Raw genomic sequence first — 14,208 nt, forward strand, 5'->3', positions numbered from 1 at the left:
CTTTCATACTGGAGTATATCCAAATCATTACTTATTCTGACTTGGTGGCATTTTAAATAATGCATACTTGTTAATTTGAGAACAGTGCTATAAGTAATCTCCCTGTGTAGGAGACTGTCTTTCTCTATATCGTTTTTTATTTCCTATAACTTTATGCTTATTTATATCTCTTTCTGAGCTCAATTCTGAGATAAATTCCTCTACAGTCTGCATAGTGTTTGTACAATTTGGAGGACGGGCTTTCAGCTCCCTTGAAGTAGTGCCCTTCATTAAGAGTAGGCACATTGCCTTGTCTTACAGGCATGGGGAGGATCTCACCACTGGATCGTCACTGTAAAATAAACACTTGTTGAGAAGTCTGACGTTTGTGTTCTAGATAGGACACAACACTGAATGGAAGCAAAAATAGACTGCTATGTTTGTCTGGGTCTGGTTTTGATGTTTTTCTGTCATGCGGCAAAGCTGGAAAGGGCAACTCAAATGTAACTGGTGCAGTTGTGTGACGTCTTTGGAAGACCCCAAAGAGAAGCTTGCAGAATTGTGAATGGCTTTGTGCAGCTAAGCACTTACTGACACAGGACATGGTTTCATTACTAAAGGTTATACAGCCACTGAAAAACGTGCTGCCCACTCCTTTCCTCCTTTAGTGCTGGGGATCACAAGGCCTCAGTGAGTCAGCTCTGCTTGCTAATCAAGCTGAAAGCTTTTTGTAAGATTTGTTTTCCTTTGGAACAAGCTGAGGAGAGCCACTGCTGTTACAGAATTTCAGCACTGATGTAGTCTTGCATCTGTTTAAGCTGACTGTGAAACTGACTCTTCATATTTAGAAGTATATTAATCTATATAGTAAATGCTGCTAGCAGTGTCAAAACGCATTAGAAAAGATAAACTATTGAAATATTCTCACTAACCATTTGGTTTAGCTGCCACAAATGTGTATGTAGAATGGACAGGTTTTCCTACATTTCTATCTTGAAGATAAGAAAGGTGGGCCTTAGGAAGAGGATTTCAGTCTCAAGAACTCCAAAAATGCCAGGGCAGTTTTGTTTTTAAGAAATACAGGCTCTGCACAGCCTGTATCACATAATCATGTACTCCAAAAGGGCAGCAAGTAGGGGTCAAAGATGCTTAAAGCATAGGTGTCCAGTGTTAAATGCTTCTAAGGTGAGCAATGACAAATACTCTTAATACAAATACTTCCTACCTCATAAGTTTTCCTAATATCCTAGGAACTTACTCCAGGGAACCTCTTTTAGCATCAGGAGTGGAGTAGATAATCTCCACAGGTCCCTTCTACCGCTTATGTTTCTATGACTCTGTGATGATAACTCCTCAATTTTGGTAAAGTTAAAGAAGAAATCAAACATTTACTGGTATTGTTTCTCTGGAAGTCCAAGGACAGCTGCTGCTGCAGATGGCCCTTGAGAGGTCATCTGGTCACCTGCTGAGAGCAGGACCTGCTTGAGCAGAGTGCTCAGGGCTGTGTCCAGTTGAACTTTGAGTCTCTTTCTATCTTACGTGTACAGTATCTTGCTACAGCTTGTGTCCATTTCTTTCATATAACACTGCACACCTCCAAGAAGGGCTGGTTCCATCTGCTTCCATCTGTCTCAAACTGCTTTATTCTCTCCCACTAGGTTATCAAGCTAGCTCCTCTTCATCTTCATTTCATAAGGCTGGAAAAAACAATTCTACAGCCTTTTATCATGTCACATGGTCTGCTTTCCTGACTGTCTTGTTCTTTGTTTCTGACTTTAATGTGCCAGGGCACCACAACTAGACACAGTGTCCTACTGGAGGCTTGCAAACCACTGGATAGGTGGGAATTATGACTTCAGTGAGCTGCTAACTGTACTATTGCTCATGCAGCCCAGGATGTAGCTGGCATTTTTTACCTTAAGAGCATGGTGCTGGTTTGTTCTGCAGAACCTTGCTGAAATCGTTCTACCCAGATGCCCCCTGGTGTTTACTATTGCATGGGATTTTTCCATCCCAGACAGGACTTTGCCTTTGCTGAAATTTACGAGGTTCTCATTTGCCCACTGGGCAATTTGTCAAGGTCACAGAATCACAGAATGGCCAGAGTTGGAAGGGACGTCAAGGATCATGAATCTCCAACTCCCCTGCCACATGCAGAGCCACCAACTTCCACATCTAATGCTAGACCAGGCTGCCCAGGGCCCCATCCAATCTGGCCTTGAAGACCTCCAGAGACGGGGCATCCACAGCCTCTCTGGGCAGCCTGTTCCAGCACCTCACCACTCTCTTTACAAAGAATTTCCCCGACGTCCAACCTAAATCTCCCCTTGTCCTGCAGTTATCTACCCTTTCAAAGAGTTTGCTCCCCTCTTGTTTGTAGGCTTCGTTTAGGTACTGAAATGCTGCACTGAGGTCACCCCGCAGCCTTCTTTTCTCCAGGCTGAACAAGCCCAGCTCCCTCAGCCTGTCTTCGTAGGGGAGGTGCTCCAGTCCCCTGATCATCTTTGTGGCCCTCCTCTGGACCCTCTCCAACAGCTCCCTGTCTTTCTTGTACTGGGGGCTCCAGACCTGGACGCAGTATTCCAGATGGGGCCTCACAAGAGCAGAGTAGAGGGGGACAATCACCTCCCTGTCCCTGCTGGCCACCCCTCTTCTGATGGAGCCCAGGATACCATTTGCCTTCCGAGCCACAAGGGCACACTGCTGGCTCACGTTAAGCTTTTCATCTATCAAGACCCCCAGGTCCTTCTCCACAGGGCTGCTCTCAAGGACCGCTCCTTCCAGTCCGTATGGATGCCTGGGATTCCTCCGGCCCAAGTGCAAAGCCTTGCACTTTGCTGTGTTGAACTTTATTAGGTTCACCCAGGCCCATCTTTCAAGCCTGTTGAGGTCCCTCTGAATGGCATCCCTTCTTTCTACCGTGTTGAACTACAGGTCCTCTGAAGAGCAGCCTGCACTCTATCAACTAGTCTTCCCAATTTGGTGACATCTGCATTCTTGCTGATGGTACAGTTTGTCCCATTGTCCTGTTCTCATTAAGATTGTAAACCTGTAGGCGTTGGTATTGACCCAAAAGAAACACAACTAATAGCCAAGTACCAGCTAGGCTTTGTATCACATCATAACACTTTAATCTTTTCTACAATCCAGCCATATTTCCTACCCATCATGTAGTCCTCTAGTTCACATTTCACCAGTTTGGCTGTAGGGATACTATGAGAAGTCATGGGAAAGGTCTTGCTGATTGATGACAGTTGAAACAACAACCACTGATCTCTCATCACTCACCAAGCTAGACATTGCGTTACAGCAGGCAGTCAGGGTGGTCAGGCATGATTTATCCTTGGTAAATCTGTGCTTGCTGCTCCCCATTGCCACCTTGACCTTGTCTTACATTACATTTTCTATAAAATCTCATCTAAAAATAAAGTTTATCTTTGCATTCATTACTCTGCCAAATGATAGGAGATTTTACTCAAATACTTTATGCATTTAAATGGATTCATGTATAATCTCAGTTGGTATTTTTTGTTCATCTTGGGTCACAGATGTTATCTATATCCTGCTATGAACTGACTAATGGTGGCTCTGAATTTGTTTTGTTTTGTTTCTCAGCATACAGGGAGAGTTGGATGCAGAAGCTGAGAAAATGAGGATATCCCAGCAGGACTTAATTTCAGTTAATGAGTCTGTTTATACCCCAGACTCTGATGTAACTTCACCTGCTATCAATAGGAATCTCATCCAGAAGGCTGGCTACCTTAATCTTAGAAAGTAAGACAGTTGTTGCTGCCTGCTGCTTTCTGTAATTGCTGACTTGTTGCTATATTATTGGGTTTTTTAGGTCTTCAAGACTGCTCAGATAATGATGTTTTAGGCTCGTGAATCGCTGTGGTAGCTTTACCCTTCAACTCCTAAGTGTCTCTGTCACCTCCGAAAATGCGTTTGAGAAGCTTAAATCCAATTAGAGGCATTTGATACAATTTCCCTGAAAACAGAAAATTCTGGTTGAATTTGCCTTCAGGGATAATTTTCTGTGATTAGCTGGGTAAAAGTTAGAAGCCTGTGATGTCTGGGCTCAGATTGTTCCTAATTCTTCAAGCTCAGGAAAACAAAGTGTTTACAGAGAACAGCTATCTTTTGTATTTAATATGGGTTTTCATAAGCCACCTCCTTTGCATAAATACAAGTTTTACGGACCGTACAAGTTAAATGTATGCCATACATAGAGTTACCTCTGCAGATTTTCCAAATAAAATCTTCCAGTGCCTTCCAGATGAGCTGTGTATACAGCAGCAAAGTTAGGTGGCATAGGGTAACCTGGTCTTTGGAACTGAAAAAAGTTCATTTCTGTCTTACTTACAATATTTTTTTCTTGTCTTTCTTGTATTGGATACTTAGGATTTTGAGCAGCATTCTAAGTGCTGGGTTACAATGTAACAGAAGGGATTTCATAGCAAGGCAAATAAGCTTTGAGATACTGCAGAAGACCCTTACGATGTCTCTGTTCCAAAATTGCTCATGCTGCTCATCAGCTTGAAAATAAATACTTTTTTTTTTTTTTAATGAAGCTTGATAGTATTTCATGTCAGTTACTCAATGCTAACAACTCACGTATTCCATAACTAGGAGATACTGCAGAGGATCTTCTTACCTTGGGATGTTTAGAATTAGAAAGCCCCATCCAGCTGGATTGAGCAACTTGATCTGGTGGGAGATGTCCCTGCCTATAGCAGGGGGGTTAGAACTAGATGATCTTAAATGTCCCTTCCAACCTCAACCATTCTATGAAATTAATTGTTCATCTTAGATTAAGGATTAATCTCTGCTAGGAATAGGTATTGATTTCACTTCTCATCATTAAAAATTTTGCACGCCTGAACATAAAGTTCAGGGTACATTTGAAGTTTCTTTAGGTCGTGGGGAGTCATTTTTAAATAGTAATGAGTTTTTATCATTGCATCTTCTTTTTAGTAAAACAGGGCTGGTGACTACAACTTGGGAAAGACTGTACTTCTTCACCCAAGGTGGCAACTTGATGTGTCAGCCGAGGGGCGCAGTAGCTGGAGGATTGATTCAGGACCTGGACAACTGCTCTGTTATGGCTGTGGACTGCGAAGACAGAAGATACTGCTTTCAGATCACTACTCCTACAGGCAAAACGTATGAGAGACAGGCTTTATTGAGGACAGCCAGTCACACCTGCCTGTTCAGATACTGTTTCATGTAAAAATCGCTTGCTATAATAGTATGCCTTTCTGGGTTTCTGAAAGGTTGTTAACTAAGAGTGTATTCATTCCCATCTTCCCCAACAAGTGCCTGAAGGGCAAAGGCAGCATCCTTTAGCTGCAGCCTGTTTGTGATTTTTGTTCCTTTAAAAGTTAATGGAGTCTATTGACACTGTAAGACTGGGAGTCCTGTCCACTGCTGGCACTGATATACTGTGTTTGAATTCTAGGGGTATAACTCTTCAAGCAGAAAGCAGGAAGGAATACGAGGAGGTAAAAATATTGTCTTAATGTTGTCATTCTTGTATAAATGTGAGCGTGAAGTGTTAAGCTTTCATTTTTTGCCTTCTAGTGGATATGTGCCATCAACAACATTTCCAGACAGATCTATCTCACCGACAATCCAGAGGTGGGAGATCATTTCCATTTTTCAGTCCATTCCTTACCATTTGCTTTACCGTTGTTCATTACGTGACAATGCATCCAATGTTGCTCTGTTCTGTTTTGTTTTCCTAGGCAGCCGCAATCAAGTTAAATCAGACAGCCCTACAGGCAGTGACTCCCATTACTAGCTTTGCCAAAAAACATGAAGCTCACCATCCCAGGTACTGCACTCACTTTCATGGACAGGAGACTGCTGCCTGCTCAGTCACACTCCTTTCATGTGGCAGCAGTCACCCAGGAGAAGGTTCTATCTAGCCCCTGCCTTTACTGTCTTATGTGTTCCAGCAAGTTCCTTCTAAAGTTACCTGCTGAAAGCCAGAAGAGATGCAAAGAGTTGAGGGTAATGCTTACTATTCCACAGCCCAGCCTTGAAGCTCCATGTAGCTGCCACTGCATTTTTGTTGTTTCTTCTAAAACAAACACGCTTTACTTCTAAGCGCTTTGCAGTAAAGGAACAACTTGTGATGTGGATAATACAGCAGAGCTCCCATTGTACACCGAAATATTCTTGCACGTTATCTCAACTAATTCCTGTCAGTCTGTCACAGGAGGATGCCTCACTGTGCTGTCAAAATAATTACTGTTGTTCTCATGTACTCTTTCAAGTCAGTCAATCAATCTTTGAAGAAGATGCAGGAAGAGATCTGTATGTGACACTTCTCAACTATCACGTTGCTTGTGGCCATATAAGATCTCAAAGACTGGCCTGAATTTTGCACGTTCAGAAACAAATCCAGGTCTCTGCGGTATGAACTGGTTACCAGACTGCAAATATGGCCACCAGAGGGCAGGGAGGCAAACAGAAGCATGTTCCTGGCAGTCAGTCCACACAGAGTTGATCTGCATTAGCATTTAATGTATCAATATATCAATATTTATTTGTTTCTAAATAATTGTAGGTATAAAAAATAGGACAGATTTTACTTTAGACCTCAGTAATACTGGTCTATGTCAGTGAATACTGCTTCAATCCACTTTGGATCTTGGGATAATCTTATCTCACTTCCAAAGCACAGATGTGGTGTCAGGTATCACTGATTAAATTTTTTTTTTCCCCCTTTTAACTTTAGCCAGAATGTAAAGAATACAGATAATGGTAAAACAACTCCTAGTGAATCAGCTGGCATTCAGGACTCCACACAACTTATTGCTCTTGGAACACCGATTCAGTTTGATATTGTACTGCCTGCCACAGAATTCCTGGACCAGAACAGAGGTGGCAGGTAAGGTCAGAGATGGTGATTTCTCACCTTAGCAGAGTGATTTTTGGAGGGGAGTATGAGGTGTTACAGCATTTATATGTGGTGACCAGAACCTATCATGATAGTTTTCATTCTTCTTTCTTAGGCGTGCAAACCCATTTGGGGAGTCTGAAGATGGTAGCAAAGATGAAGAGGAAGGTCAGTGCTTCATTTTCCCAGATAAAAGCAGCCATGATCTCAGGCTTAATTCAGCCCTCTCCAGTGTCTCTTAATGAAAGCACCTGGCATCCTGGCAGGAGCAGCAACCCATAGTATAGTTGAAGCTGGCTGTGTTTCAGAAACCTGTCTGTTAAATATCACTGCCTGTGAATCCAAACACTTTCTTCTTCGACAGTCCAAGCTGTATTGCAAATTATGTTTATTTCAAAAGTTTACAGGCAAAAAGATTTGGTCTTCTTAGATCTGTCCCATTGCAAAGCAGGATAGCTCACAGAGGGGCTATGAGAAGCAGGCACCTCTACACCATCAGCAACAGCAGCACCTTGAGCTGCTGCAGGACATGGGAGTGTGCAATGCCTGGTACCTGCCCTGTGTCTCAGACTGCACTGCCAGATTGCCATAGCACAGCTGAAGTGTAGCATTCTGAGTTGCTGCCACTTGAAGCAGTTTAAAACTGGGTCAGAATAACACCTGGCTCATAGAAGGCAATCACCACCCACACGTTTATATGTTTGTCTCTGTATTTCCAAGGGGAAAGAAAGTAACTCCATCGATATTTCCAACTACTAGAAAATGGAAGTAGCACAGTGAAAGAAGTTATGCCTTTTATCTTCCAGATTCACTCTTGCAGCAGATGTTCGTCGTTCGGTTTTTAGGATCCATGGCTGTTCAGTCAGACAACACAAGTGAGGTGATTTATGAAGCCATGAGACAAGTGTTAGCTGCTCGTGCGATCCACAACATATTCCGGATGACTGAGTCTCATCTCATGGTCACCAGCAAGAACCTGAGGTACTGCAAAATCTTCATTACTTACCCTTGTCAGTATGCAGTTTTCTTTGGGAAACTCGGGATGAGGCTTTTCTGCCTCTCCAAGAAATGCACCCTTCAAGGGAGAGAGATTCTGAGATTGACTGCACTTAAAAGAATATCCTCCTGAGTTCAGTTCTAAGAACATCCTGCCAAAATGTAGAGGGGGCAGTGGGGCTGTAAAAATCCTACAAATACACTGGGAAAAAAAAAAAAAAAAGCATTAAAAGATTCTCTTACCTTACATCTACTAATAGCAGAAGAACCATTGCTCTGTCCTGTTTTCAGTAGTGTCACCGTAGAGTATATTTGGACAAGACTTTAAGTGGAGCACATGTTCGTACACACACATACAGTGTTAGCTTGTGCCCACTGGGTGCTCACCCAGCTGGTGACTTCAAAGGTCAGTGTGACCAACAGGTTAAACAGCTGGGAGTTGGTCTGGAGTTAAACTTTGCAATTGACTGACTTGAAATCACAATAAAACATTTGATTCCATGCATATGTTTCCTCATCAGTAAAATTGATACAGTGATTGCCTTATAATTATAAAGCACCTTGATGTTACTGATAAGAATTGCTCTAAAAACATCTACTTTTTTTTCCCTACATGTAATTACAGATTAATAGATCCTCAAACACAAGTTACACGAGCCAGCGTAAGTAACTTTGTTTTGAATCTGGTTTTCTATCACAGCATTGAATGCTTAGGCCCATGAGCCTGAGCACTTGACCAAGCCAGCTACATGCTGATTAAAAAAGGCTTTTATTACAATTTTCCAGTTTGAACTTGCCACTGTGACTCAGTTTGCTGCTCATCAGGATAACAAGAGACTGATTGGTTTTGTGGTCCACCTCCGTGAGACCCCAGGAGAAGAATCCATGAGTGCATATGTTTTTGAGAGCAACACAGAAGGAGAAAAGGTTTGCATAATGTTTGTTAAAGTTCTTTATTTCTATGTAATACTACAGTGAAGTAGTATTCTGCCTCTCCTTTTACACCCCTATTTAAGTTTGCATTGATACTTCTGTTTTAATCCTGATTAAGCAGCAAAATCAATAACAAAAACCTGAACTTTACCCACATTTCTGATTTCAGATCTGCTATGCCATTAGCTTGGGAAAAGAAATTGCAGAGGCCCAGAAGGTAAGCATATCAATTCCTCACAGATGTGCTTGTTTTGCTGCATGTTTTTCTGCTTTTTCCACCCATTACTGTTTCACTTCTAAGTTAGAATTCCCATCCTTTTTTCCTTGAGAGAGGGGGAAAAAAAGGTTTTCCATTTAAAATAAATGGCAATGTTACCCAGCCTGTTGTATGAACACATTCATGTAAAGACGTGACACCACTGCAGTAACATTTCCTGCATGTTTTCACCACTGCAACTATAGAACAAGTTGAGGGAAATGAGCTTTTAGTCACATGCAGTAAGCACACTAAATAAGAACTGGGTTTTTGAAGTTTTTTCTCCTTGTTTTTCAGCAATTATAGCAGTGGCAGGTGAGAAAAGCATGATAAGGCTCAAAATAATGACTTCTTTACTTACCTAAGAGGTTTTCTGCTGATAGAGATTACGTTTCAAAACCTTAAGCCAGAATTATTCCCAATAAAACCTTTATGTTAAGTGTTGTCAAAAAAAAAAAAAACAACACAAAAACCTCAAGTTGCAAAGCATTAACATGTGCTGGAGAAAAGGTGCTCCTCTAAAAGATCGCTTTTGCCTACTGAACTTTTGTTTTCCTTCAGGACCCAGAAGCATTAGCTCAGCTGATGAAGTCTGTGCCCTTCACAAACGATGGGAAGTTTGTGCTGCTGAATGATCAATCGGAAGAGGATGGAGCCACACGTGAAGAAGGAGAGGAGTCAGAAGCATGAAGAACTCTTGTTGTTTTCTCCAGCCTGTTTGGAAGCAAGGAGAAGCTGGGAGGCTGTACAAGAATCTCTGTTTTTAAATCGTCTGTGCACACGTGAGGCCACAGCTTCTGGCACCTGCTAGGGGGATGGCAGCATCTTTGCAGAGGTTCCTCGGGCTTTGTAGTGAACAAAAGCAAAACTTTGGCCTTTGGAAATCTTTGCATTTGTGAATGTGCAGAGGTGGGCCTGGGACACTGGCATTCTTAGGCAATGTTCCAGCATGAGCCCCTTGCTGCTGGCAGCTCAGACAGCACAGCTGTCAGCCACAAAGGGTTAACATCACTTCCGCAGGCTCACAGGGAGCAGCCTTCACTGCTGCTGGAACGAGCACGAGTTGTAAGCTGTCAGCTCCTTTAGGAAATGCATCAGGCCTAACTTCTTCCTGTAGTCAGTTTTTATAGTTTGCATGATTATGTGCATCTGAATGAAGGTTTAAAATGCACTATTTACTTTATTTTCAGATGAAGTTATTTTTAGTCTAGTTTTAAGCGTAACAAGATTTATCTTTTGTGCTAGCCTATTTACAGAGCAATTTGTTAAACACTAAATTTTTTCCTATTAATATAATCTATTTTTATATTGCTGGAATAAGCTTACAAAACAAATCTAAGTGCCTACTCTTACCTTTAAGGGGACCGCATTCACATTCCATCATGTAATAATGGGCACAACGTACCCCCTTGGTTTACTGCTGTGAGTACATGCAGACATCAGAGGCAGTCAGCAGTGGGGCACAGTGGCCAAGTGCGGTTTTTTCTGTGCTTAGGGATCTTAATTTTAAGAGAAGTTGCGGAGACAACTTGTAGGACAAGTAATTTTATAACAAAGAATTCTTTGTATTCTTAACATGATGGTGGCATGCAGCATTGGAGCCTACCAGCAATCTTCAGTTTTCAGAAGCTGAGCAATAAAATGCTAGACGAGCAGGCTGCAGCACATGGACTAGTTTCACTGCACATTCCTGACATTAGAAGCCATACATACCAGCTAAGAAGTTTAGATTTTCTTTCTCCTTCCAGCTTAACCTGAAGACATGAGAAGCTGTACTTGGCAAGAACAAACAAATAAATGGGAGTTACTGAAGAAAGAGGTGGGGGAGGCCTTATGGGGCATGGCTTATAGTAATCAAGATGGAACAAACAGCTGAAAATTTGCAACTGAATTTGACTCATCTCAAGCACTTAATAGGAATTTAGGTTTTCTGTAAGCAATCTGTGCTAGGGCAGATGGATGAGTACAGCTTGCAGTGTTTGACATGTAATAAATTCATTGAGCTGGTTTGCTGACTGTAAGAACCATGAAAGAAAACTGCTGGTAACCGACACAAGCATTCCTTCGTCAATAAAAGTTGGAGCTGTCTTATTAAAGAAATTAAACCCTCCTGCAGTTCTGTTACTGAAGACACTAAGAGTGAGGTTCTGAAAATTGTATTTATTAACAGTTTTATGTACAATAGGTACTCTACTCACACACCAAAGAGACTGAGGTAACAAAATACCCTTTTGTACAGTGAGTTAGGAAACATGGTTACATTTGGTCCTTTGTACCTGAGAAGCTGAAAATAGCTGTTGTTGACAGACATCCGATGAAAACTCAAATTTACTTCTAATTACAGACTTCATTAGGACCTCTAGGACCCTCCAACCAAAGCTAGACATAACCCAGTGAAGCACCCTCTACACCACCAGTGACCAATGCCTTTTGACCTCAGGGTGAATGCAACTCTGGGCATCAGCTGTGCTCTGCATCCCCTATGCAGCCCTATGGCTTGTGGCATAAAAGGGCCCAGCACCATCACAAAGAGGCTGCAAGGCCACCAGGGGAGCTGCTGCCACCACTTCTGCCCCCAACAGCCCTGGCCCAGGACACAGCCTTCAGCCTGTTCTGTGCCTGCCCTGAAGGAAAATAATAGATTCATTTTACATCCCTGCAGCAAACTTATCATCCTCCCTTTCCTTCATCACCTCTGGGAATTTCCAGTGAGCAGCAAAGTTCCATTTCGTTTAGAGAGTTTTATTATTTTTTTCTTTTTAGATCCATCCTCATCTCCAGCCAACCCGCTGGGTTCCATTTTGTTCCTATAATCAGAGCAGGAGGGTAAAAGCAATGAAAATAGCACCACAAGAATTCTGCACCCCTTCCAGGTAGTTGGGCAGGGGTTGGGGGGAGGATTTGATGTGACTCACTGACACAGGAGCACCATCCCAAACCAGGACCCACCTCATTGATATTTCAGGTAACAAAAGCTTTCTGCATATATATGCTGCTACATGACAATAAAATGTAACTATAATGAACTACAGTCCTCTATTAGCAAGAATAGCTCTATTATCACTGCACATATTCATATGAATGTATATACTTTTGCCACATACAGGATACATTCAGGTCCCACCATCCATCAGGGTTCTATAAAAACAGGCTTTTGTCTTTCCTGTAGAATTTCCATCACCAGAATGCCATGAGTTGGTTCACCACACATAACAAACTGCAGAGTGTTACCTAGCTAAGATCCCATCGGTCCAAAAATCATAGAAGGGAAAATACAAATGTGGACTTCAATAATTAGAGCACAGGTCATTGCTTGACTGCATCTATTTACCTAGCACATTCATCCTGAAGGAAAACAAATGCTCTGCATGGTTCTGCCATTGCTAGAGAAGAGCTGGAACTTACATGACTTGAGGTGAGACAAGGATATGGAAATACATACATTGCTACTGCAACATGATGGCAATCAGCAGAAGCACTGAGACTGCTGCTGTTCTCAGCAACCCTACTCCAACTGTTCAGTGCGGGCACCACGTGGTCAAAAAAGAAAGTGCATGTAAATTATGACCAAAAAAAAGCAAAATGAAGCAATGCAGCATTAGTTAGGGCACTCAGCAGTTGTAACAAAAATATGAACAAGGCCAGCTGATTTAGACAGCTTACAAAGCTTCTGTGTCAAATTTTCAGAACTAATGAAAGGACTTTCTTATCAGCCCATCCTGTCCAGTTGTAAGCAAAACATTTGCCCCAGTTCTCTAAATGCTGAACTCACTGGCAGGAAAGGATGAATCAAAGCCTGCCAGGAATTGTCTTAGCCAACCTGTGGCCAAAGAGCAGACGGAACAATTTGAGCCATTTGTATTAAAACATCACCTTTTTTCTAATTAGAAGAGATGAAAAAGACTGTCAATTAAGTACAGTTAAGAGGGCCAAAAAAACCCCCAAAATAATTCTCATACTGACTAAAGTAGTTTATTCTAGCTAGTAAAACCTCAAAGTGTTTTATATTCCAGGAGATTAAAACACAACTGAGTCTTTCAATGGAAGTGGAATTCAGAATTCACTGTTAAGCTAACTCAAGCTACTTACGTCAGGAATCTGAGCAACTCTTGCACAATCTAAGAACCTCTGCTCACAGGCATTAACAGATGTTAAATTTTACACAGAGTTCTCACAGTGTTCAGCAGCTTCTGAAGCCTGCAGTGCAATTATTGTTAATAACCAGGAAACTAAGACTGTATTAACAACACAGAGAGGCAATGGACCTACAAAGGCTAAGAAAGACAGGGTTGAAGCTGAAACTTGCAGTTAGGCACAAGGTATTCATGAAGTGTAAGATCACTTAATAGTCACAGACACCCATCACACAGTGTCTGGTCATGGAAGGAAGAGCTGATTGTGGTTCTGTCTTGGCTCCTGATTTCCTTACTTCTGCGGATGCAAATCAGACTTTCAGAATGAAGTGAAAAAATAATTTATTACATTAATTTTTCTGCTTTTCCCTTTCTCTAATATGGGAGGAAAAAAGAACAGGGGAAGATAAATGCCTGGCAGGACCCTGATTCCAGAGTGAAAATAACATGCTAATAATAAAATTTTGTAGAAAAAAAAACACACGTTCATGAGAACTGCCATTTTGTGTAATAGCTTTAACATACATTCACAACCTACACTGTTACAGCTACAGTGTAATTTGTGACTACATTAGATACAAAAGGAGCACATGAACATCTGGACAACAGATAAGCAACGCATCTTCCTTTGATTTTCTTCTTATGGTTGATGAGATGCACGTGCCTTTTTTTTTTTTAATGTTTTGTTAGAGATGCAAGCAAGCATCTAAAAATTAAAGATTTTTTCTTAGATATGCACAACTGTAATTTAAAATAATTACCTCCAAGCTATATTTTATGTAGTTATTTTCAATCTAGAGAAAGTGCTGTTAGTAACGTAAATAAATAACTCCTGAAAAATAGAAGTTTCTATAGGAAAAACAAACAAACACAGACCTAGCCCAACCAGATGCTAGTATACTATTGTACATTTTCTGTGAGGTTTAATAGAAAAAGTCAAATGAAGAGCTTTTACCCCTCCAGAGTGTTAGAGATAGTTTTTCGAGTAAGTAATTATCACCCCCTAC

General features: G+C 41.5%; 1 protein-coding gene across 1 annotated transcript in view; it reads left to right on the forward strand.

The window, feature by feature from the left end:
- The window catches only part of APPL2 (adaptor protein, phosphotyrosine interacting with PH domain and leucine zipper 2), a 33,933-nt gene extending 22,760 nt beyond the window's left edge, over positions 1-11,173 (forward strand). The window contains exons 10-21 of the mRNA XM_031600040.2: positions 3,595-3,753; positions 4,954-5,142; positions 5,438-5,480; positions 5,560-5,616; positions 5,724-5,812; positions 6,722-6,874; positions 6,999-7,051; positions 7,690-7,864; positions 8,505-8,541; positions 8,666-8,806; positions 8,982-9,029; positions 9,630-11,173. Coding sequence (XP_031455900.2) covers positions 3,595-3,753; positions 4,954-5,142; positions 5,438-5,480; positions 5,560-5,616; positions 5,724-5,812; positions 6,722-6,874; positions 6,999-7,051; positions 7,690-7,864; positions 8,505-8,541; positions 8,666-8,806; positions 8,982-9,029; positions 9,630-9,758 — 1,273 coding nt within the window. The 3' untranslated portion in view covers positions 9,759-11,173. The remainder of the gene's footprint in view (positions 1-3,594; positions 3,754-4,953; positions 5,143-5,437; positions 5,481-5,559; positions 5,617-5,723; positions 5,813-6,721; positions 6,875-6,998; positions 7,052-7,689; positions 7,865-8,504; positions 8,542-8,665; positions 8,807-8,981; positions 9,030-9,629) is intronic.
- The last annotated feature ends 3,035 nt before the right edge of the window (positions 11,174-14,208 follow it).

The sequence above is a fragment of the Phasianus colchicus genome, chromosome 1, assembly GCF_987193195.1.
Source record: "Phasianus colchicus chromosome 1, bPhaCol1.hap1.1, whole genome shotgun sequence".
Lineage (NCBI taxonomy): Eukaryota > Metazoa > Chordata > Aves > Galliformes > Phasianidae > Phasianus > Phasianus colchicus.